Genomic DNA, 21934 nt, shown 5'->3' on the forward strand with positions numbered 1-21934 from the left:
ACGATTTTTCGTAGAAATTCGGCGGTGGTTCTAGTGGGGCCGGGGGGGGGGGGGGAGGCTCGTCCCGATAGTAACGGGCACGCGCGCCAAAAGCAACAACACCTTAACCCCCCGCCCCGATATACATGTCGAACGTAAAAGTAGTCTTAAGGCGGCGGCACGAGATTGCTCGTGCGCGCGCGCGCCCGTCACACCGAAGCAGGCACATATACAGTATTGCGTTGCGTGTGTATATATCCGAGTGCGCAGCGCCGCCGCGTTCTTTTTGGCGCGCGGTAGTTGGAGCTTCCCCTCTCTGCCCCCCCCCACCCCGCCGGGTTCCTCTCTGTTCTTCGTCAGGCGAGTCCCCAAGTCTCTCAGTAGGGGCGGGGCGGCCTGAGTCCGCCAAGTGGCGCCGCCGCCGCCGCCGCTCGCTGATTAACGGCTGCCCCGCCCCTGCCTCTTTCGCTGCCGCCGCCCCTCCCCTGCGCCCTCCCCTTCCCGCCGCCGCCGTTGCTTGCCTGCTACTGCCGCCGCCAGCGCTGAACTGAAGCGAACTCCGGAGCGAACTGAGGAGGAGAAAGACGAAGGAAGAAGAGGAGGAGCAGCAGGCACCGCGGCGGCGGCGGCAGGACACAGACTCACCAGCCACAAGCAAACGGCACTAGCGGGAAGGGAGGGAGGCAGGCGGAGCGGGAGGCGAGGCGGCGTTATCGCCACCACCAGCAGCAGAAGCAGCACCACCGGTGGTCGGGAACAGCCTTACAAGCGGCGGCGGAGAGGACTCCTCGCGAAACAGTAGCCAAGCCCGCCCCCCGTTTGCCTGCCCGCCTCCCTCCCTCCCTTCCCCGCCGCGGAGACAGACCAGGGGGCAGCAGCAGCAGCGGCAGCCGCGCCGAGGAGAAGGAACCGCGGCCAACGTCTGCGTGTGCGGCGGGTGAGAGGAGGCGAAGCGGGCGGCGGCGGCGGCGAGGGAAACACCGGAGACTGCGCCGGCCGCGGGCGCACGGCGCTGTGGGGAAAGGCTTCCCGTGGGAGCGGCGACTGGAAACAGGGAGAAACGGCGGCGGCGGAGGAAGACTAGGGCGCAGCCCTCCGTGGTGGTGGAGGCGGAGGGGTTGGGGGGGTCACCGAGTTTCCCCCTATTTTTTTCCTCCTCTCTGTCTCGCCCGGGACCCAGCGGGGTGTGCTTTTGTGGCTTCTTCGTTGACGGCGCCCCCCTTTCCCCCGCTCCCTCGTTTTCCTCCTTCTCACCCCCCCCCGGTTTTAGGGGGGGAAAGGCCTCCTCCCCCCCTCGCGCTTCAAGCCCACATAACACACACCCCGTCTCTTTCCCCGCCTGGCGGGCGCCCAGTGCGGTGGTTGGGCGAGTGCTGGTGCGGGCGCTCGCTCGCTCTCTCCCTGCGCTTGGAATATGGTTGGGGAAATGGAAACCAAGGAGAAGCCCAAGCCGAGCCCCGATTACCTGATGCAGCTGATGAACGACAAGAAGCTCATGAGCAGCCTCCCTAACTTCTGCGGGATATTCAACCACCTCGAGAGGCTGCTGGACGAAGGTAAATGAATTTACCCCTCCCCAATCCCTCCCCCCGAAAAATCAAGAGCAACTCTCTCTTTTTAGCCGTGGCTGTGAGGGGAAAACGGTTGTTTCTCTATCGTGCCGCTCCGGTTGGGCCTCTACACACTATACGGATCCCCTTTCCCCTTCCCTCTCCCGTCCCGAAACGGGGGGTAGACTCGCCTCCCTTTCAATGGCGTCTTTCGGCCTTTCCTTCCCCCGTAAACAAAGGAGAGAAGCGGGAAGTCCCTTCGCAGAAGTTTCGGCCTTTGGGGACGAGGCGCTCGGGGAGGGAATAAAGTGTGGCTTTGTGCATTCCCTCATTTTTTATGCGTAGCTGCGTTTTTAACCGAGGGGGGAACGTCGCCGCCACATTGAGGGGGGGGGAAAAGAAGGGGGGAGGGGAGTGAAAGAGCCCAAGAGGTTGTTTTATTTTGGGAAGGGTGGGAAAAGAGAGTTCTGAGGATTACGGTAGAAAAAAAGTACGCAGGCGAAGTAGGCCGGGTGGCATGATTCATAGAAGTACTTGTGAACGAGTTTGCAGCCAGAAGAAATGAGAAACTGGGTGCTCTTGTCGAGATTTGACTGGGAGGGAGGTGGTGCAAACGTATTGCTGGGACTAGAGGGCTTAGCTCTCTCCTCCCCTGTTGGGTGGTTGCTCCGTCACAGAAAAGACGGAGTTTGTGCTTCAAGTTTGTGAGTAAACAGACCAAACTTTACTAGGTTTTGCCTTGGAAGAGTTTACACTGAAGAATAAGCGACTCGAGTGTCGAGAACAAAACGCGAAACCGCCGGTGGCGTTGTTAAATACCCACCGCACGTTCTAGGCCATGCACCTAATCCTCCTGTTCCCACTCCCACTCTGTAAAGTCACTTTTGTGGAATTAAGACCTAAGTTTTTACTGTAATCTGTGGTGTAACTCTTAGCACACTTCAAAGTTTATTTTTTAATTATTTTTTAAAAAATCCTAATTGTATGCTTTTAAATGGCTTGAGGATTGCACCCAAAGGCTTTGCAAAACTGCCTCCTTGTCTTATTTTTAATCACGTGTTTACTTCACTTGGATCTGAACCTGATTCCTCACCCCCCCCCCAAATCAAAACCCTGTCCCAAGAAATCATGAGTTTTGGCGTTCTACGAATTTTATGGGGGTAGCATAACATTTCAGTAGTTAGATATGAAAGATGTTGACATCTAGTTTCAGTCATGGTTTTGGGTATTTTATTTTTCCAATTGAGAAAAGTTTATGCAGAGTTTTAAATGGCCTTTGAAAGGTTTGTCTACACTTGAATTGGAAACTATGTTGAGCATTAGTTTGATGTCAATAGTTGTGGGATGTCGATTTACAAACTGGAATTTTATTTCTGACTCTTGTTGGGATAACACTACTATAAATGAGACAGACGTTGAAAGGATGCTATTTAGAAAGTAGCTTCAGATTGTTAGCATTTTTTCAAAAAGATTCCTTAGTATGAAATTAAGAAATGAATTTGAGCAATAGCTTCTAAAGTAACTAAATTGAGCACAGTTATAACAATGGATTGAAAAAGTTACTGAATCATCAGTTTGATCTGGAAAAGGGAGGCACAGTGAGTTTGTCACAAGAACAAAAGAGCGGAACATCTCTGGTGTCAAAAGGATATTTCAAGAAGAATATGTGAGGTCACTGAATCTTTTGAGTGTGGTATAACCTTGGAACTTCAGAAGCCTTTGAACTGGCATCTCCCCTCCCCTGTTTTGTGCAAGTCCAAAACAAGATCTGAAAGTTATCTAATTCAACAATCAAGCGGTTTCTGGTCCCTCCCTTATTTTTCTCCCCTCTTCACTTTCTGGATAGCTCAAGGCAAAAGTTCAGTTGCCCCTTTAATTCTTTCTGCCTTTTCCTGTTTGTGTTGGCTCCTGGGTGGAAGAACTGCAAATGCTGAAAACTTTCTGGAATGTTGAAAAAATGTTCCATGCAAATTAAATGAATGATCTAAATGTTTTAATATTTGAACACTAAGGGGCGCCAGTTCTTTCTTTTTGAAAAAAAGATGGGAGATTTTAAGGCTTTTTATAAAATTTTTTGCCAAAATCGGCAAACAGAAGATTTAAGAAGTATGCGAGATGTTGAACTTAAAGCAAGCATATTTACATATACTGTGCTTTTTAGCTTTTATGATTGTGGTATAATCCCCCCTCCCTTTTCAAAATATTGTAGAAAGGTTTGTGCAGTAAATGAATATCTGTGAAGTAATTAAAATTGCTGTTTACTAGCTTGCTAATCATTAAACACTTAACATTTTTTACATCTGGGTTTCCTAAATTGTATTCACATTAACAAAAAATAAGAAAACATTCTGGCAATTTGATAGTTTTGTAGAACAGGGGGCAGAAAGTTTGTTTCCACCCTCTGTTATTATTGGTATTTGGCAGTTATGTCAAGCTCAAAGAGTGTAAAAGATAGCTACAATAGTAATATCAGGGCTTGGTGCATTCTAATGGAATCTATACGTATTTGTGGAAAACTGCAGATAACGTCTGTATTTTTATAGGTCAGTTGATTGTATGGGTAAATATCAATACCGTCCAAAATATTCTACATTTAATCATGTGTATACCTTTTCAAATTCAAAGGTACATGGAGATAAAGCTTCAATAATAGTGTAGATTCTCAAAATCATTGATTTTTGTTTTATTTATAAACAGTAGCAAAGTTATGTAAATTAACTTAATAAATATAAAGCTGCTTTTCTATTGGTATATGGGAGCCTGTAGGAAGTAGAGGGAAGGGCTTTTTTTAGGTTAGAAGAACCTTTTGTTTCCAGCAATTGTCTGCCGAAAGTATTGCCACAAATTTTAGTCATGTATGCATTTTTTAAAGAAAGGGAAAAGTATCTATTTTTATGTGAATAGCAACTTGTTGAATTCCTTTTGTTTGTCTCCCCTTGTGTTATTAGTACATGGGGATTAAATATTTAATAAAGATGATGCTGAGCAAGCCAAATATCATGCTTCAACTGGAAATTGGCAAAGATATATTCAGAGTTCATTTATGTGAGATTATTATTAGAAGTCCATATCCAGGTAGGATGAAGTTTCATTGACATCTATGCTCATTATTTTTAAAAAAACCAAACAAATCTGAGTACAGAATGGCACTGTCACAGAACCTTCGCATCATGACTAATGCTACTGCCGCATAATGTATGTATCTTCCTTCTTTGGCGATCACTGTAGCTGAGTAAGATTGTCTTTCATGAATATGGTCTTAACAAGTGTGTCCGTAGGTGACTGTGGAGGCCAATTCTGGATCTGCAGAACCTTCCACAGTGGGTTTCCACAGTAGGTTTCCAAACAGAAATTGGAGCCAAACTTGGTATGCTTTTGGTTCTGAGTATTCAGTATAAAAGCGATTTGAATTGTATTTTTTTTAACCAGTTACAAAGATTGAATCCCAAGTAATTATGGAGTCCTATACATGTCTACTCTGATGTAAACACCATTCAGTTTAAGGGGGCTTACTTCTCGGTAAGCATAAGATTGCAGCCTTAGTTTAATCTGAAAACAATAGGATGTTTAAGCCATGATGAGGTTAACATGGATCCCATTGATTCAATGAGACCCATGTTGAACTAATAGGCTGCAATCCTGTGCACATTTATCTGGGAGTTAGCTTCACTCAGCAAACTAGGGCTTGCTTCTGAGAAAATATGCAGAGCCTGAGCCTGAATCCATCCCACCACATAAAAGCTTATTCTGTTTATAAAGCAAGTGTGTGTGTATTTATTTATTTAAATCTCTCTCTCTCTCTCTCTCTGTGTGTGTGTGTGTGTGTGTGTGTCAACAAAATTCTATGCATTAAGCATTTCCACTAAGAAGTAATTTCCATTGAACTCAGTGGAGCTTGCCACCAAGTAAGCTTTAGTAAGCTTATTTTAGAGAAAATGCTGTTTTTAACTGGTTTCTATTTTAACCTTAAATGATTTTGCTAAATTGATAGTGAAGTATGTGCTCAGTCTCTTACATATATTCTTGGAACTTCATTTTGTAGGATTTGTTTTCATTATTTGTATGCAATATTGTCTGTAGAAACTTCAACTGAATTGGAAGATTAAATTACAGCTTTAATAAATTAGGGGTACAATTCCAATATATAAATAAAGGCAAGGGATAACAAAGCCCCCCATCCTGCAAAACAGAATTTAAAATTATGATTGGAATTTTGCTATTCATGGACTTAACCTAACATGTACATTTGCTCTTGTTCATTTGGGATCAGTGAGGCATATACTGTACAGCTCTGGCCTTGTCTCTTCTGGAACCCTTTGTGGAGGGGAGGACTTTTGGCATTTTTCTCCTGCGGAAGCATATATATTCTCTGTCAGAACTGGACATTCAGGAGATTTTTTTCTGAAAAGATCAGTGGTCTGGAAGTAGCCCCCAAATTCTCAGTACCCTTGGCATAGCAACATGTATGTCTTTTGTAAAAATTATTCAAAAGGAAAAGGTTCAGTGGAGACAAACATGGAAAAAACCAGTAGCAGCCTTCTCAGATAGATTATATCAAACTGTGATAGTGTGTATACTTGGCACATATGTGTTTTCCAAAAGTCTCTGCCCTTCCTCCCCCTGGCTTGTTTGGCAGCCTTTCTGATCCCTCTTACTCATGCAGAAGGTCGGATCTGCAGCTGGTGTTCAGTCAACAAGTGCTCTTGAAGAAACCCTAACGAACTTTGAATACCTCTCTTCTAGATATTTCCCAGTTCCCATCCCGTCTGCAATTGAAGTTTAAAAAGAATACAGTGAAAGGGAGGTATGAAGCCTCTTTAAGTGTATAGTGTCCAACAATTTTGTCCGGTTATGTGCTTGTAGAGCGGAAATTTCCCTCCACTGTGTGCCCTGACAAATATGTTGTGGCAGTTTTTCTAACTCTTCAGAGCAGATTTGGGGGTGCTTGGGCTATGTGTGTAGAGAGAAGTTCAATTTGTGCAAACAGACTTGGGATAACTTGGTTGAATACAACCTTATGTAGGCTGAGTTCAGATTTTGAACCACTATAAGGAGCAAAACCAGACAAAAACAAAATAAGAGAATTATGTACCAGTTTCTTAAAAACCGTTACCTGGATTCTTAATTAAAGTGGCACAAGACCCTTACAAAATTCTGGTGTTTCATTTGGCATAACTCATTTTAGTCACTTACTTTCTGTTATAAGAAAGTGAGATTGAGTACCAATTTTGAGGGGAGGAAGCTGATAGACAATCAAACTTCCAAACTCTTCTAGATATTTTTACAATTTTATAATGACACACTGTGCTTGTGGGTGCCAGTGTGTCTGCCAGTCCCTCTTACAGCTCCTGTGAAAGGTCTAGGTAAATAGCCCATCAAAAATCTGTAACACATGAGAGATTGTTTGCCTTCCTGCTTCAATCCTGTTTCTACTGGCAGCGGGTTCTGTATTGAACACCTATCCTTAAATATTTCTATGTTTCAATTGAAAGCCAGGACTGGACACCCATGCTTTTTGTGTTCTGAACATAGGAGAGGTACAAAGAGCTCTGTCAGTGCAGCAATGGATGAGGAAGATGCAATTTCTGTTGATGGGAGAGTGGGCATGCCTACACTTTTTGTGGCGCTCTCATTTTCTTTAAAGGTGGCAGCCATCTTGTGCTATACCACGCCCCTATAGCAGCCATTTTGTGACTGGTGTCCACAGCACTTACTCAGAATTCCAAATGGTGCACCCTGGCCCAGAAAGGTTAGTGGCCTATTGGCTACAAGCTATAGGCAGCCATTTTTACTGCTCCAAAAATAACCAGTGCTAGCACATTTGTAATAAAAACTTTCAAAAACTTAAAATGTTTTATAATTACAAATGTTTTCATATATTTTGGGAAGGAACAAAATACAACAACATTGTTTACGTTTTTCAAACTTATCTAGATCTGTCTTGTTCCATATTACATTTTTCAAACTTGCGGTACCTAGATCTGTCTTATACATTGCTGAATCTTTCCTGCATTTACAGTATTTCTCTTTATTATATTCTGTTTAAAGAAATGTGTGGGATTTCACAGGTACATGCTCCTCTAGTTACTAGTGTTATACATTATAAATTTAGGCTGCTTGATGTATAGAGTAATTTCCCAGATGCATGTAAACATTCTATGAGGCATGCATGTTATTTTTTTTTTACTTTTATACTTATCCTGGTCTTAAACAATATTCTCAGCGTGGTTATGCTTTCCCTAAATGGCTTATGCTTTGCTAATGCTTTTCCTAAATTGAGAAGAAATATTTGTTAAATGGAAGAAACACCCTTTATATAGAGAAGTGTGATTACATTAATGAAAAATTATGTACATGCATGTTACAGTTAAATGACTCTGCTAGAATTCCAATGCAAAATTTTAATGTGGCTAGTATTTTAAATGCTCTCATTATTCAAATGATAGGAAGTAAGAGTTGTGTTTGAAAGTTAGACTTGCAATTAACTGTGTGACTTCGTTCAGCTTTTCTGTTTTTTCTGTTTTTAAAAGTGGTTTATAAATATGTAATTGAAAATTATTAAAATACAGAATTGTATTTCAAATTTCATGTCAATATGCATTATTATGCTTTTCTTTCCAATAAGAAAAAATTATATTTGCATAATAGGTACCCTTCTGTGACCAGCATAGCTGCTATATCATTATGAAAGCATGAAATTTGTTATTTGGTAACTCAGTCAGGCCCATTATATTCTAACCTGCCTGGTCATCCTGACACCTTATGGTGATTGGAATATGTTTTTTCCTTAAAACCCAAAAGTCTGTTTGGGTTGACAACTTTTCATTGAGACTTTACATGTGCTGTCCTTTTTGAAATTGGTTTACACTTCAGTGATACAAAGTGGAATATGATTGTAATTTTGAAAATTCAATTGAAACACATGGCTTTGAACCCTTCATTAAGTCCAATTTGTATGTTGGATGTACTGCTAGAGTAAGAAATACAATAGTTCTGTGTGTTGTGGTAAGAGAGGCTATTGGTGATGAATTTAATTCACTACATTAGTTGCATTGAAGCAGGAAGCTGATCATTCAAAACTCCTTGCTTTGATGAAGTTATGAAAAGAAACACTGACACAGGCAAGCAAATAAAAGGTGCAATCAAACATACAAAATTGCTTTTATTTATAGAATGGTTATAGGACATTGCCATTAATATAAAATGCATAAAGTATTCCTTATTTTGGGGGGTGGCAGTTTAGAGGGTATAGTCAGATTTGTAAACATCATACTGAATACTTTGAATCTCAGCTTCCCTTCCCCAGATAATCAGATTCTGAGGGTGAAACATGCAAACTTCTGTTTCAGTTTACTTGCCTGTGGTTCTAGATCGTCCATTAATTTTAATGTTCTATATGTGCAAGTGGTAACAAAATGCTAAATTTGCAGTATATGAAGGCCTTCAAAATTTTCCTGAGTAATTTCTATGTTTGCTGCTTCCAATGGATACATTAATTTTGTTTGTCCTGTTGAAATATCAAATATAGTTCTACTTTGTAGAATAGGTGTAAAATATATGATGTCATTACAGCTGCTACTAGCTTGTGTTAGAAGGCTTAAAGGCCTTAAAACTTGAAATGTTAGAAATTGGTGGAATTGCACCTCCCAGTTTGATGTCACAGTGTTTGGTTGTTGAGTGGAAAAGAGTCATTTTTTCAAGAGCTTTCATAGGTTAAGCCTATTGTCGCTCTGATGCGTGAGGTGGAAGTGGTTGGAGTATAACAGTTAAGGATCAGCTGAAGAAACTGTGTTGGTAGCAATAACAATAAGCCTCTTCTTTCAGGTACTGCAAGCTTTTGACTGGGATTGAAAGAACTACAGTAGACCCTCCGGATATGAACTTAATTCGTTCCGGGGGTCCGTATGTACCCCAAAAAGTCCGCACCTAGAAGCGCCACTTCTGCGCATGTGTGGGTGGGTGGGTGGGGGCAAAACCCGAAAGTATACACTTCCGGGTTTGCCGTGTTCACAACCCGACAGTTATGTTACCCGAAGGTAACATAACCTGAGGGTCCACTGTACTAAACTGTAAGGCGACATAGGCTTTTTTTTTTTGAATGACAGTCTACCATGCAGCACATAGCAGACTACTTTTAAAAAGTTGAGTGTATAGTATTGGTAATGAAGCAAATAGTCCAGCCATTTAGTTCTTAGTTGTGTTGTTTTCAATGCAGAAATGGGAAATAAAAAATACCAGACAATGCAGGATTAGATGCAAGTGGTATGGAAATATGTAACAGTTACTTGTATTAATGTATAATTGTTACAGCAGACACATAATTGTGGACTTCAAGTTTAGCACTGCAAGTAGAATCTGAAAGATACAGTACAGCCGATTCTTTGAAACGTCTGGAGTTGAGAAAGTTAATCTGAATGTCTGTGCAATGATGCATTTACTTATAGGTCAACTGCTGCAAGTAGAATCTTACCTCAGTACTTCAGCATTCAGAGTCAGGGGCACTGTTTCAGGGTCCAGGGAGAGGGCAAAAAGATTGTGCATGCTGACTTTGATTAAGAGTGCACTTCTATGTTTGACATTAAGGTGCTCATCTGCTTGTAAGGATTGCTTCCACACTAACCCTTTCCCCTTTAATTTCCATACCTAGTTCAGTCCAGACAGTGTTTTCAAATAACTGCAGTCCACCGTGTGTGTGTGTGTGTGTGTGTGTGTGTGTGTGTGTGTGTGTATACAGCCTATTTTGTGGCAATTGGTAAAAAAATGCTGTGGCATTGTCAGCCTGTTCAGTGTTAATAGAGTTTGACCAGACTGCGAGAGGCAGTGGAAGACAGGAGTGCCTGGCGTGCTATGGTCCATGGGGTCAGGAAGAGTCGGACACGACTAAACAACAACAGCAACTACTATTGATTTGCTCTCTGGATTTTAGGCACTTCTTTCTGTGATGTTGCCTACTTTTCTGTCATGGTGATAATGATATTCACTATAGATAATAGTTATTGTGCCACTGTATCTATTCACTATAGATCAGGGGTCAGCTGAGCCTAGGGCTTGCTGATCAGAAGGTCAGTGGTTTGAATCCCCACGACGGGGTGAGCTCCTGTTGCTTGGTTCCAGCTCCTCCCAACCTAGCAGTTCAAAAGCACCTCAAAGTGCAAGTAGATAAATAGGGACCGCTACAGCGGAAAGGTAAACGGCGTTTCCGTGTGCTGCTCTGGTTCACCTGAAGCGGCTTTGTCATGCTGGCCACATGACCTGCAAGCTGTATGCCGGCTCCCTCGGCCAATAATGCGAGATGAGCGCGCAACTCCAGAGTCGGTCACGACTGGATCTAATGGTCAGGGGTCCCTTTACCTTTACCTTTTTTATTCTGATGAATACAACAATTGGTTATTGTGTATCACTGTCCCATTGTTGGTAAAATATTTCTATGCAAGTGTTATGTTCACTACCTAGATGCTTTGTTTATTCTATAAAAGCCACTGAATTCAGCGAAACATTTAGGCAAAATATGCACACAGGATACTGCTAACTTAATAAATGAGGATTATTGCCTAGTTCTCCCTGGATGCTAAAGGCTATACTATAGTTGTGAATGACATCCAAGTTTGGAGTAATCCTTTTGGTGTATTTCAGTTTGATTATACAAGTCTTGGTAAGGAGCTAAAATTGGGGCTTGCCACTGAAACATCCTCTCATCCAGGGGACGTGTTGCATATTACTTTTGGCATCACACTCAGCTTTGGAAGTACTCTGACTGTGTCAAAAGCCCAGGCAAGTTTAGTGTGACCCTCTTGCCCTGCCCTTGCAGGTTTCAAGTTTGGTTTCAGGGATATGGAGACGCGTGTTACTTCAGTTATGCTGACCCAACACAAAGGGTTGAGTAATAAGGGGACTGTTGTGAGAACTTGTAACTGAGGGCTTTACAGGAGTCACTGAAAATTGCAGCAGTTTGTTCTGTTCTGGTACCTGTTGCTTTCAACGTGACGGGGAGATGCAGCTGACCTTGCTGGTTCCAGTATTGGGTGAGAGTTCCCTAGTGTATCATTTTATTAAGCTGTGTGAAATAGATGTTTGGTGCAACTTTTCCAAAATACACCAAAAGCCTATATCCAAAATATGCAATAAGTTTTGATAGATTCTTTGGGGTGTCAGTGTTAAATAAACAAACCATTTAGTGCAGTCAGGCTTTCTTTAAGCTAGGCTGTTGAATGTAAGATTCAGGGGCTTACGCAGTCCTCTTCTTTAGGTCTCCACAGTTTCACTCCATTACTAAATCATTCCTTAGAGCATGGTCATTTTTAGAGCCTAAAAGGCTGACCTACCAGTAACTGTTACATGTCACAACATAAGCATCTCTTCCATTCCACTTAATAGCTCTGTAGCTATAGGGGGTTCCAGAACTGACAGTTTGTTAAAGAAAATATGTGGATGAGTAACTATGGTTCAGTGGAAAAGCATAATTACAAAAAGGATGGTAAGGCATTTGTTTGTGAGAGGATTTTGGAGGGCAAGCAAGGTGCATGTATGAAGGGACCTTGAATGGATAATTTGAAACTTTAGGGTACCTAGATATGTAGTTGGTAATGAGAAGCAGAGATGTTAGGAAGTTGTTGCTTTTTCCAGGTTAAGCTCTAGGGAGGCCCCACATAGAAATAAGAGTGAGTGAAACAATTACCCAGAAGCTGAAAGTGTCTTTTCTTTAGGGCTCTTACTTTGCACTAGCAGTTTAAATGATAACCTATGCTAAACACTCCTTTATAATATAGTTTGCATTACTAATTAAAGCTAAAGGTTTCATTTCAGCTTGTTGAAGAGTTTGTTAAGCAATTGCCCAGTGTGTTCTATAAGTTGAACATATGCTTGTTTACTCAGAAGCAAGTGCTATTGGGTTCAGTCAAGCTTACTGTCAAGTAAATATGTAATAGAATTGCAGTCTTAGAATCAAAGTTGGAACAGAAGCAGATTTTTAACTAATAGAAATATAGCAGATTTGTCTATTCCCCTTTTAAGCAGATAAATTTACTCATATCCCACCCCAACTTTTGGGGCCTAGGGAAGTGTTAACAGAGTCTTTGAATGTTGCCAAATTTTGAATTTTATTACTAATTCACTTTTTAATATACATTGCCTTTGATCTTTGAAGGGCTTTAAAATATTGTGAACTTAGGCATTAAAGCAAAGTTGTATCTTCTTGTGTTAGCACAGTTTGTTAGGGAGGCTATTGAAGGAGGTAGCAAATCACGTTGTTCTCTCATCGCTGTAGGATTTTTCATTTCTATACCTCTTTATATTTTTAAGAAAAAATCTCAAAGCAGTTTAAAATGCATTGAAACATCAAATAAAACAATCCAGAATAAAACTTTACTGAATAAAGTATACAGCGGCTTTTGACACCATCGACCATAACATCCTTCTGGACCGTCTAGAGGGCTTGGGAGCTGGGGGCACTGTCATGCAGTGGTTCCGCTCCTTCCTCCTGGGCCGGGTTCAGAAAGTGGTGGTGGGGGATGAGTGTTCAGACCCCTGGGCTCTCACTTGTGGGGTGCCTCAGGGTTCTGTCCTCTCCCCCATGCTTTTTAACATCTATATGCAGCCGCTGGGAGAGATCATCAGGGGGTTTAGGCTGGGTGTCCATCAGTATGTTGATGATACCCAGCTCTACCTCTCTTTTAAATCAGAACCAGTGAAGGCGGTGAAGGTCCTGTGTGAGTGCTTGGAGGCGGTTGGAGGATGGATGGCGGCTAACAGATTGAGATTGAATCCTGACAAGACAGAAGTACTGTTTGTGGGGGACAGGAGGCGGGCGGGTGTGGAGGACTCCCTGGTCCTAAATGGGGTAACTGTGCCCCTGAAAGACCAGGTGCGCAGCCTGGGAGTTATTTTAGACTCACAGCTGTCCATGGAGGCACAGGTCAACTCTGTGTCCAAGGCAGCTGTTTATCAGCTCCATCTGGTACGCAGGCTGAGTCCCTACCTGCCCACTGACTGTCTCTCCAGAGTGGTGCATGCTCTAGTTATCTCTCGCTTGGACTACTGCAATGCGCTCTACGTGGGGCTACCTTTGAAGGTGACCCGGAAACTACAACTAATCCAGAATGCGGCAGCTAGACTGGTGACTGGGAGCGGCCGCTGAGACCACATAACACCGGTCCTGAAAGACCTACATTGGCTCCCAGTACGTTTCCGAGCAGAATTCAAAGTGTTGGTGTTGACCTTTAAAGCCCTAAACGGCCTCGGTCCGGTATACCTGAAGGAGCGTCTCCACCCCCATCGTTCTGCCCGGACACTGAGATCCAGCGCCGAGGGCCTTCTGGCGGTTCCCTCGCTACGAGAAGCCAAGTTACAGGGAACCAGGCAGAGGGCCTTCTCGGTAGTGGCACCCACCCTGTGGAATGCCCTCCCACCAGAGATCAAAGAGAATAACAATTACCAGACCTTTAGAAGGCATCTTAAGGCAGCCCTGTTTAGGGAAGCTTTTAATGTTTGATGGATTTCTGTATTTTAATGTTTTGTTGGAAGCCGCCCAGAGTGGCTGGGGGAACCCGGCCAGATGGGCGGGGTATAAATAATAAATTATTATTATTATTACAGTGGAACCTTGGTTTACGCCTACCTCCGTTTACGAAAACCTCCGTTTACGAACGCCGCGGACCCGGAAGTGTTTATATCCGGGTTCCACGGCGTCGGATGTGCAGAAGCGATCTGCGCAGTGCGTGCGCAGAAGCGATCTATCTGTGCCTTGGCGAGCGAACGCCTCAGCGGAACGGATTGCGTTCGCAAACCGAGGAACCACTGTAACTGAATGACACAATTGGATACAACCCAGTGTGTTTAACCTTGTGACAGTAAGGCTTCCATCAGGAGAATGGATAGAGAAGCCAGTTTTGGTGCTTCCCCTCACCCTTCTAGCTTTCTGTGTGCCTTAAATCTATTAAGGTGAGTCTTCTAATCTCCAGAGTAGATATATGGGGTATAAGAAGCTGCTTGGAGATGGTATTGCGAAAACCTGCTTCTCTCCCCATTCTGCTGACTGACCCTGTTGGATCCATTGGCATAAGCTTCTGCAAATCAGCTTCAATTTCATTTGGTTCTTAGAAGAAAAGGGACGATTGTATCATCCCCAATGGTAAGCTGGTCTTCCATCTTTGTTACCAAGCCAGAAGGAAGAATGAGGAAGCTATTCTATACTTGCAGCTTTCATGACAATGTGCCTTTAAAGAGCAGAGTTGTTGTTGCTTGTTGGTGGTCCTTTGCTGATATAAATTACCTGTGTTTAGAATGCTGACAAACCTACTAATAAAAGCTTTGGAGCACTAGTAATAATTGGTATTTTAGAAAGCATAAGAACACTTCAAATATTAAAGTTCACAAAAAGTAATTCAAATCTAGGTAAGCTTATGGGAGAAAATTAAAAGGATGCTGTATGATTTTGTGTGTGTGTGTGTATATATATACAGTATATCCATATAGCTTGTTTTGAGGAAAAGAATTTACCCAAAGGCAGGATATAGTTAAAACAGAAAATATTGAGGAAGGAATCTGTCATTATATATCTCCATTGTGTTCGTGTATTCTTTGTGGACTTCACATAGGCATCTGGTTGGCTATTGTGGAAAACCGGATGACGGACTTGATAGGGCCTTGGCCTGATCCAGCAGGGCTATTCTTATGTTCATCCTGTCTTATGATGGTCTATAGATTGAGTGCTTCCAGTTGCTGCTGTGTATATCTCTTTTCTGTCCCTAGCTCTCTTGTTAAATATTACAGAGCTTAAAAGAAATCTGAATGGGAAGGGTATGGAAAGAGTGGGGTATTTTCAGAGGCCAGGAGGGAGACAGAAGTAAAGGATGGAAGGATGCAGTAAGGGGGAAGGGAGGGGAATGCAGTTAGCTTTCAGATTTATCTGGAAGGCTGGCCTGGTGTGAACTCTCTCGTTGAAGAATAATAGCAATATTTATTGTGTAGCTGGGTTGTGCTAAAACTTGAAATAAACGTGTTTGAGTTCCATGTTTAGTTTGTTTTATTTGACAGTATGAGCTGGTTGTAAAACACTCATTTTACTAGACAAACAAGGTTGCTTTAATGGTTTTACAGTAGGGCTATTTAGACTAATAAAACTTATTTGCAGTAGATAGTGAGCAATTATAATACTGAACATCCGCTATCAGATAGACTTGATACAAAAGGAAAACATGGCATAAGAAAAAGAAGTACATTGATATCCCACTTTTACATAATAACCAAGTAGAATGTCTAGTGCAAAAGGCTACTGAGGGGAGGGGGAGGAACTAAATGGCACTTGGTCCCAGCTATGGAGGTGCCTTTATAGTCTTGCCTGGCTTTTTAATGCAGCTAAAGTGGAATTGTCCCAAATAAAGAAATTTCTGTGAAAAGAGGGACAGAGCATATTTTATGTAATTTTCCACTTGTGGTACTTAGTGACATTTATACGCAATAGTAAAGCAAATAGAAGGGGAAGAAATGGAGGCAGTGAGATATTTTACTTTCTTGGGTTCCATGATCACTGCAGATGGTGACAGCAGTCACGAAATTAAAAGTCTCCTGCTTCTTGGGAGAAAAGCAATGACAAACCTAGACAGCATCTTAAAAAGCAGAGACATCACCTTGCCGACAAAGGCTCGTATAGTAAAAGCTATGGTTTTCCCAGTAGTGATGTATGGAAGTCAGAGCTGGACCATAAAGAAAGCTGATCGCCGAAGAATTGATGCTTTTGAATTATAGTGCTGGAGGAGACTCTTGAGAGTCCCATGGACTGCAAGAAGATGAAACCTATCCATTCTTAAGGAAATAAGCCCTGAGTGCTCACTGGAAGGGCAGATCCTGAAGCTGAGGCTCCAATACTTTGGGCACCTCATGAGAAGAGAAGACTCCCTGGAAAAGATTCTGATGTTGGGGAAGATTGAGGGCACTGCCGACAGAGGACGAGATGGTTGGACAGTGTTCTCGAAGCTACCAACATGAGTCTGACCAAACTGCGGAAGGCAGTGGAAGACAGGAATGCCTGGCGTGCTCTGGTCCATGGGGTCACAAAGAGTCGGACACGACTAAACAACTAAACAGCAACATAATAGTAAAGCCATTCAGTTGAATGTATTTGAAATAATGCTTTCTTTAAAAAGCTGATTCCTAAACAATAACATAATAAGCTTGACGGTTTTTTAGACTGCTTTTTGAGGCATATGGGATGAGTTTGTAAAATTAGTACACTTAAATTTATTTATGAAAAGGAGCAGATATCTTCTGATAGACCTTATGCCTAGTTCTACCTTGCCTTTAAATGTCCTCGGAAGTAATCTACTAGTTAGAATTCAGTGTTCTAGCAGAACTTGGGATACATACCAGCACATGTGAAAAATGTTTGTCTTAAATGTGGGTGTAGAAGTGAGATGTAAATGTCTTCATGCAAAATGTTTGTCTTAAATGTGGGTTTGGTAGTGTTGATAGGTGGGATTATAATTACAATAAACAGACAAATGCCAAAGTAGTCCTCTAAGCGAGTGACAAAATATCAAAGCCAATTACAGACACCTATTCCCTTAATGCTTTTCTCAGAGACCAGCCATGCAAATAGGAGGCAGAATCATTGTAGAACAGTTTTTCTATTCCCCAACACCAGTAACATTATCAAAAATTCAGTGTTTCACTCCCCCACCCAGGCGCAAGGACATCCATAAGTGTGAACAAAGCTGATTTCTGGCCAAAGCCAGACGTGAACCAATATTGGAATGACTCCAGAGATAATTGGTTTCCTCCAAAAATTCTTGTGGCTGACCCACTGCTGCCTACTTGAACACCTTGTCCAAAGAGGGGTATGGAGATACCCCGGGGAGGCTTTTTTCCTCCAATGGATGTACCACCAGCTCCTTCAAAATAGCCATGTGTATGCGTACACATACACTTTACTGTTGGTCTTATCAGGAAAGCAATTTATTGTTTTTATGGCTTTCGCTGAATAAGGTACGGTAGAGTGACCGAACAGCTATAATCTAATCAAGTTCAGTGTTGTATATAACATTTGAATGCCTGCATACTAATAGAGGAATGTGAACTTAACCTGCTGAACATTATTCTTAAACAAATGTCCAGTTAGTTGGTCCCTTTATGATTCATTTTAATTGGAGTGACTGCCCTGCATTTCACTGCAAGCAAAAGGCAAAATATGTTTGACTTTCAGTGCTTGATGGTTGAGCTTGCTTCTTTTCCTCATCTGGACATGTAGGAGTTTGATTACCATTTTAATTGAGTTTCTGAAATTTTGAACATGTTTCTTTACAGGTGTGGAAAATCAAATAAAATTGTTGCATTTGCATACTTGCAACGTACTTTTAAATATAACTTAAGTTACAGCTTGTTAATGAATACTGAACACAGCCTGTAGGTATCTACAAACTACTGTAGTCTCAAATGTTTTTGATAGCCCACATGCCCACATAAGCGCAGCCTGTCCCATCTTTCAATAAAATCAGAGAATTGCTAACAGTACATATGGCATGCTCTCCCAGTCTCAAGTCGTGCACTACTTTTTTGAAGAAAATGAACATTGCACCATCTCTTCTATACTCAGCACAACCAAAGAGCGCTATCTTCTTCCCAGCAGATCTACAAAAAATGTGAGTTCTCCCAACACTTGAACTCCCTTTACCTTAGCAGACTTTGTTTTTTGTGCCTGCCCACTGTACAGTTTTCCAATTGGTGCATTGGCATAGAGCAGTAGAAATTCATTTTCAGTATTAATGAAAAAAGACCAATGAACCCAACTCTCCTTTCCCAAGAAGTCTAGTCCAGATCTTTCTGCCTTACTTGCAGCAACTCTGTTACAAGCCAGTTTGTTTTTAAAGTAGGGAGGATAAAATAGCTGGTGTATTTTAAGGCTAAGTTGGTGTAAACATTATTTTTTGAGAGGAGGGAGATGGGGCAGAAGATAGGTCAACTCTTTATTTGCAGTGGAGGTGTACTCTTTGCCGACATGACAGGTTTGGGAAGAGGCTTGGGAAAAGGGTCTTGAAATGGAGAAGCAGGATAGAGCTTGAGGAAAGGATATGCATGGAAGTGAGAAATAAAAAGAGTATAAGCAGAAGCAGGCAGCACCATTTTTAATCTATTGTAGAGGACTTCAGCAGTGTGGCAGGATTGACAATGACAGGCAGATCTGGCAAGCATAGTTTACCTTGACAAGAAAAATACTGGCATTTCTCTTACCCCTCAAAGTGGCAAAGTGCAGCTGATACATACTCATGACAGCATCCCTGTTTTAATAGCCAAAATGAAATTCATAGTTGTCATGGCAAGTAGTTGTAGATATCTGGTAACCTCACTGATGGTACTTCTGTCTTGTGATATCATAGGGTGCTGCAGAGCTCATTTGATTGCTATACGTATTTGCAAATATGCACTGGAAAACTCAAAACAGCACTCATTACATTTCCAACTTGTCATGTGATGCCAGTGCTTTGAACGTTAACAGAGAGAAAATGTGATGTGTTGCTTGAGACATACTTTCTACCCACAGATTTTTTGGAATATGCCTAAAGGGGTAAAAGGAATAGCTTTGGGATCTGATAATTGTATAGTTTTCATACTTAATAATTTGAATTTAAAAGCTGATTAGGTGGCTTGAGTACCTTTCTAATTTGATCCTAGTGTTCGAATTAGAGCCTAGTGCTCGATTAGTTAAGCCTAGTGTTAAAGGGCTCTTCGTCTCCCTTTGAAACGGGTTCCATTCTGTGTGTTTGATAACCCTTAAACAAATTTGATCAAGAACTTTTAAACATAGTTCTGGGATTGTGCTAAAATATGTGGACATTCCTTATCAAAAATTTCCTGGCAGGTAATGTGTTAGAATTGCAAATATTACTTTAAAGTGCTAGTTAATGCTTTATCTTACAACATAATTTTTAAGAAATCCTGCAAACTGCTTTAGTATTCAGTGATAAATGTGCCTTTTATAAGCTTTCCCCAAACATACATGTAAATAATAATCCATATTTTGAAATATACCTGTAGCCCTTTGAAAGAACCTGTTCTTCAAAAATCAAACTGGAGAGTAATGTGTATGGGAGTGGTGGTTCAACAGCATGTTTGTTCAGATAGATAACATTTTTTTAAAGGTGCTTAAGATAATGAATATATTCATTATGGCGATTTTGAGAATAAATTGTTTTTAGATCTGCATGGAAAGATGAAAGTTTCAAATATGCATCTTTTTGGGAATGATAGGTGTTACCATCATATTGAAGAAGAGAATATTGGAATGGATGTGGTGGATATTTTAGAATGATGCTGCTTTTAGAAGTGAAATACATCTTTCCTACTATTCTTGCTCAGTAGGCCATAGAGTGCAGCACATTTTTATAATAAAGATGATGAATTTAATCGCAAACTGGCAGTCAAATGGAAATTGCAGTCCTTGATACTAGGAGAAAATTGCCTATAAAGCAACTCCTGGGAGAGCAGGCTTTAAATTTATCCACCCATTTCGACATTGAGTAGAGGGTAGGAATTGCAGGGTATTTGCTGGGCCTGCTTAGTTTAGATGGATGATGGTTCATTTTTCCTTTATTTAAGAACTAGAGAGAGAGTTTGTTAAAAGATGACCTTGTTGCCTTGCGTGTAAGGCATTTGGCAAACTGATCTATTTATAAAGCTTTTGAAATATTTAGGCCTCAAAATAATCATGAATGAAAGCGTATATTACAAGCGAAGGCCTGTTCTTTGTGTTCCCATTATTTTCTCAGTTTACAGTTGCAATGCTGATATAAGTTGAAAAAGGATAAAACAGTATATTGAATATTTTTTAGGGTAGCTTAGGATTTTTTCAAGCAAGGTTTCAGAAACTAGTATTTCACTCTGGGTGAATTTTAAGGATATTTCAGGTGCAAATTTGCTGATTATCACTGGATCATTCACAGATCATTGTGTATTTTTATAGATTTATTACACTTGTACCCATCCTTTAATTAACTCAGAATTGTGTAAAAGCTCTCTGTCTGCTGACTTGATCATCACAATAATTCTGTGCAGTGTGTTAGTCCAAGAAATTGCATAGCACGAGGTTCCCAATGAGCAACATGGTAGAATGGGGATTTGCAACTGGCTGGAGATGCCCAGGAGCCACTGTTGGCTCCTACCATGTTTCTCCGAAAATAAGACACCGTCTTATATTTATTTTTCCTTAAAAACCCCCACAGTGGCTTATTTTCAGGGGATGTCTTATTTTTTTATTACGTGTCCAGCCTTGCCTCTTCCTTGGGGCCCTCCAGAACTGCACCTATCACTATGTCTTATTTTGGGGGTATGGCTTATATTGCGCAAATGCTTAGAAATCCTGCTATGGCTTATTTTATGGGTATGTCTTATTTTAGGAGAAACGGGGTAGCATCTCCACCTGCCTGCCTGCAGTTAGCTCATCTGCTGGCATGACGGCAGTAAAAGATGTACGTCTGCTCTGCCCAAACACCTGATTTGCCCAGCAGTGCAGACGCAAAAGACGTGCTGCCAGGTGAATCAGGTGTTTGGTGGGGTTGCTGCCGCACTACCCTCCAGACCCCCTGATTTCACCTGGCAGCATTTTTATTTTTTGCTGCAGGGCTGCCTGGTCTGGTAACAGGGCAGAAAGAAGGCACGTAGACAATTTGGTTTGGTGCCCACAACCTAGATCCCAGGAGCTACTAGCATTCATACTCCAGTTTCTAACACATTTTTTAAAACGTATATATTTTTAAGGCTATCGGTGTTTAATTGGATGAAAACAGTCCTTCAGGTAACCAGTCCACAAAGTTTAGGGCTTTCAAAAGCAATACCAGTATTTTGAATTATAGGTCTGGAAGTGTACTGGTAACTGGAGTAACTGAAACATGTTCTTCCCCCCTGGTCCCCACAGTACCTGGGTGGCCACATTTTGCATCAGTTGAGGTTTTTGACTCTTTAAACGTAAAGCACATTACAGGAAGTAGTCTAGCATGAATAGCTAAGTTGAGGTTTGTTCATTTCAGATAGGTTTGCGGTTGGCATACCAGCCCAATAATAGTAGCAAAGCCACCTGCACTTACTAAGTTTATGCTCAATGCAGAAGAGCTTCTGAACTGCCTTATTGCACCTTCAGGAAGAGTGCAATCCTGTCTGACATGGTTGCAAACATACATCCAGCATAGATTGTTTATCCTTGATCTTGCATGGATTAATATCTAGCTTGTTCACTCTTATGCAGCCCAAAGGTGCTTCCAGCACAAGTTAAAGTGTTGTAAGTCTCCATGGGATTAGTAGACACCCTGTTTCTCCGAAAATAAGACGTAGCCATAAAATAAGCCATAGCAGGATTTTAAGCATTCAAGGAATATAAGCCATGCCCTGAAAATAAGCCATAGTGATAGGCAGTTTAACCGTGT

At 41.7% G+C, this 21934-nt stretch overlaps 1 protein-coding gene across 23 annotated transcripts in view; it reads left to right on the top strand.

The window, feature by feature from the left end:
* The first annotated feature begins 840 nt into the window (after window positions 1-840).
* Window positions 841-21934, top strand: part of QKI (QKI, KH domain containing RNA binding) — a 113402-nt gene continuing 92308 nt past the window's right edge. For all 23 annotated transcript variants that reach the window (XR_015949032.1, XR_004692152.3, XR_015949033.1 and 20 more), the window contains exon 1: window positions 841-1535. Coding sequence is in view for 16 of the 23 variants with exons in the window: in XM_035108588.3 (XP_034964479.1) it covers window positions 1394-1535 (142 nt within the window). In the remaining 7 variants the exon portion in view is untranslated. The remainder of the gene's footprint in view (window positions 1536-21934) is intronic.

This window comes from Zootoca vivipara, chromosome 3 (assembly GCF_965207765.1).
Source record: "Zootoca vivipara chromosome 3, rZooViv2.hap1.1, whole genome shotgun sequence".
In the NCBI taxonomy this organism is placed as follows: Eukaryota; Metazoa; Chordata; class Lepidosauria; order Squamata; family Lacertidae; genus Zootoca; species Zootoca vivipara.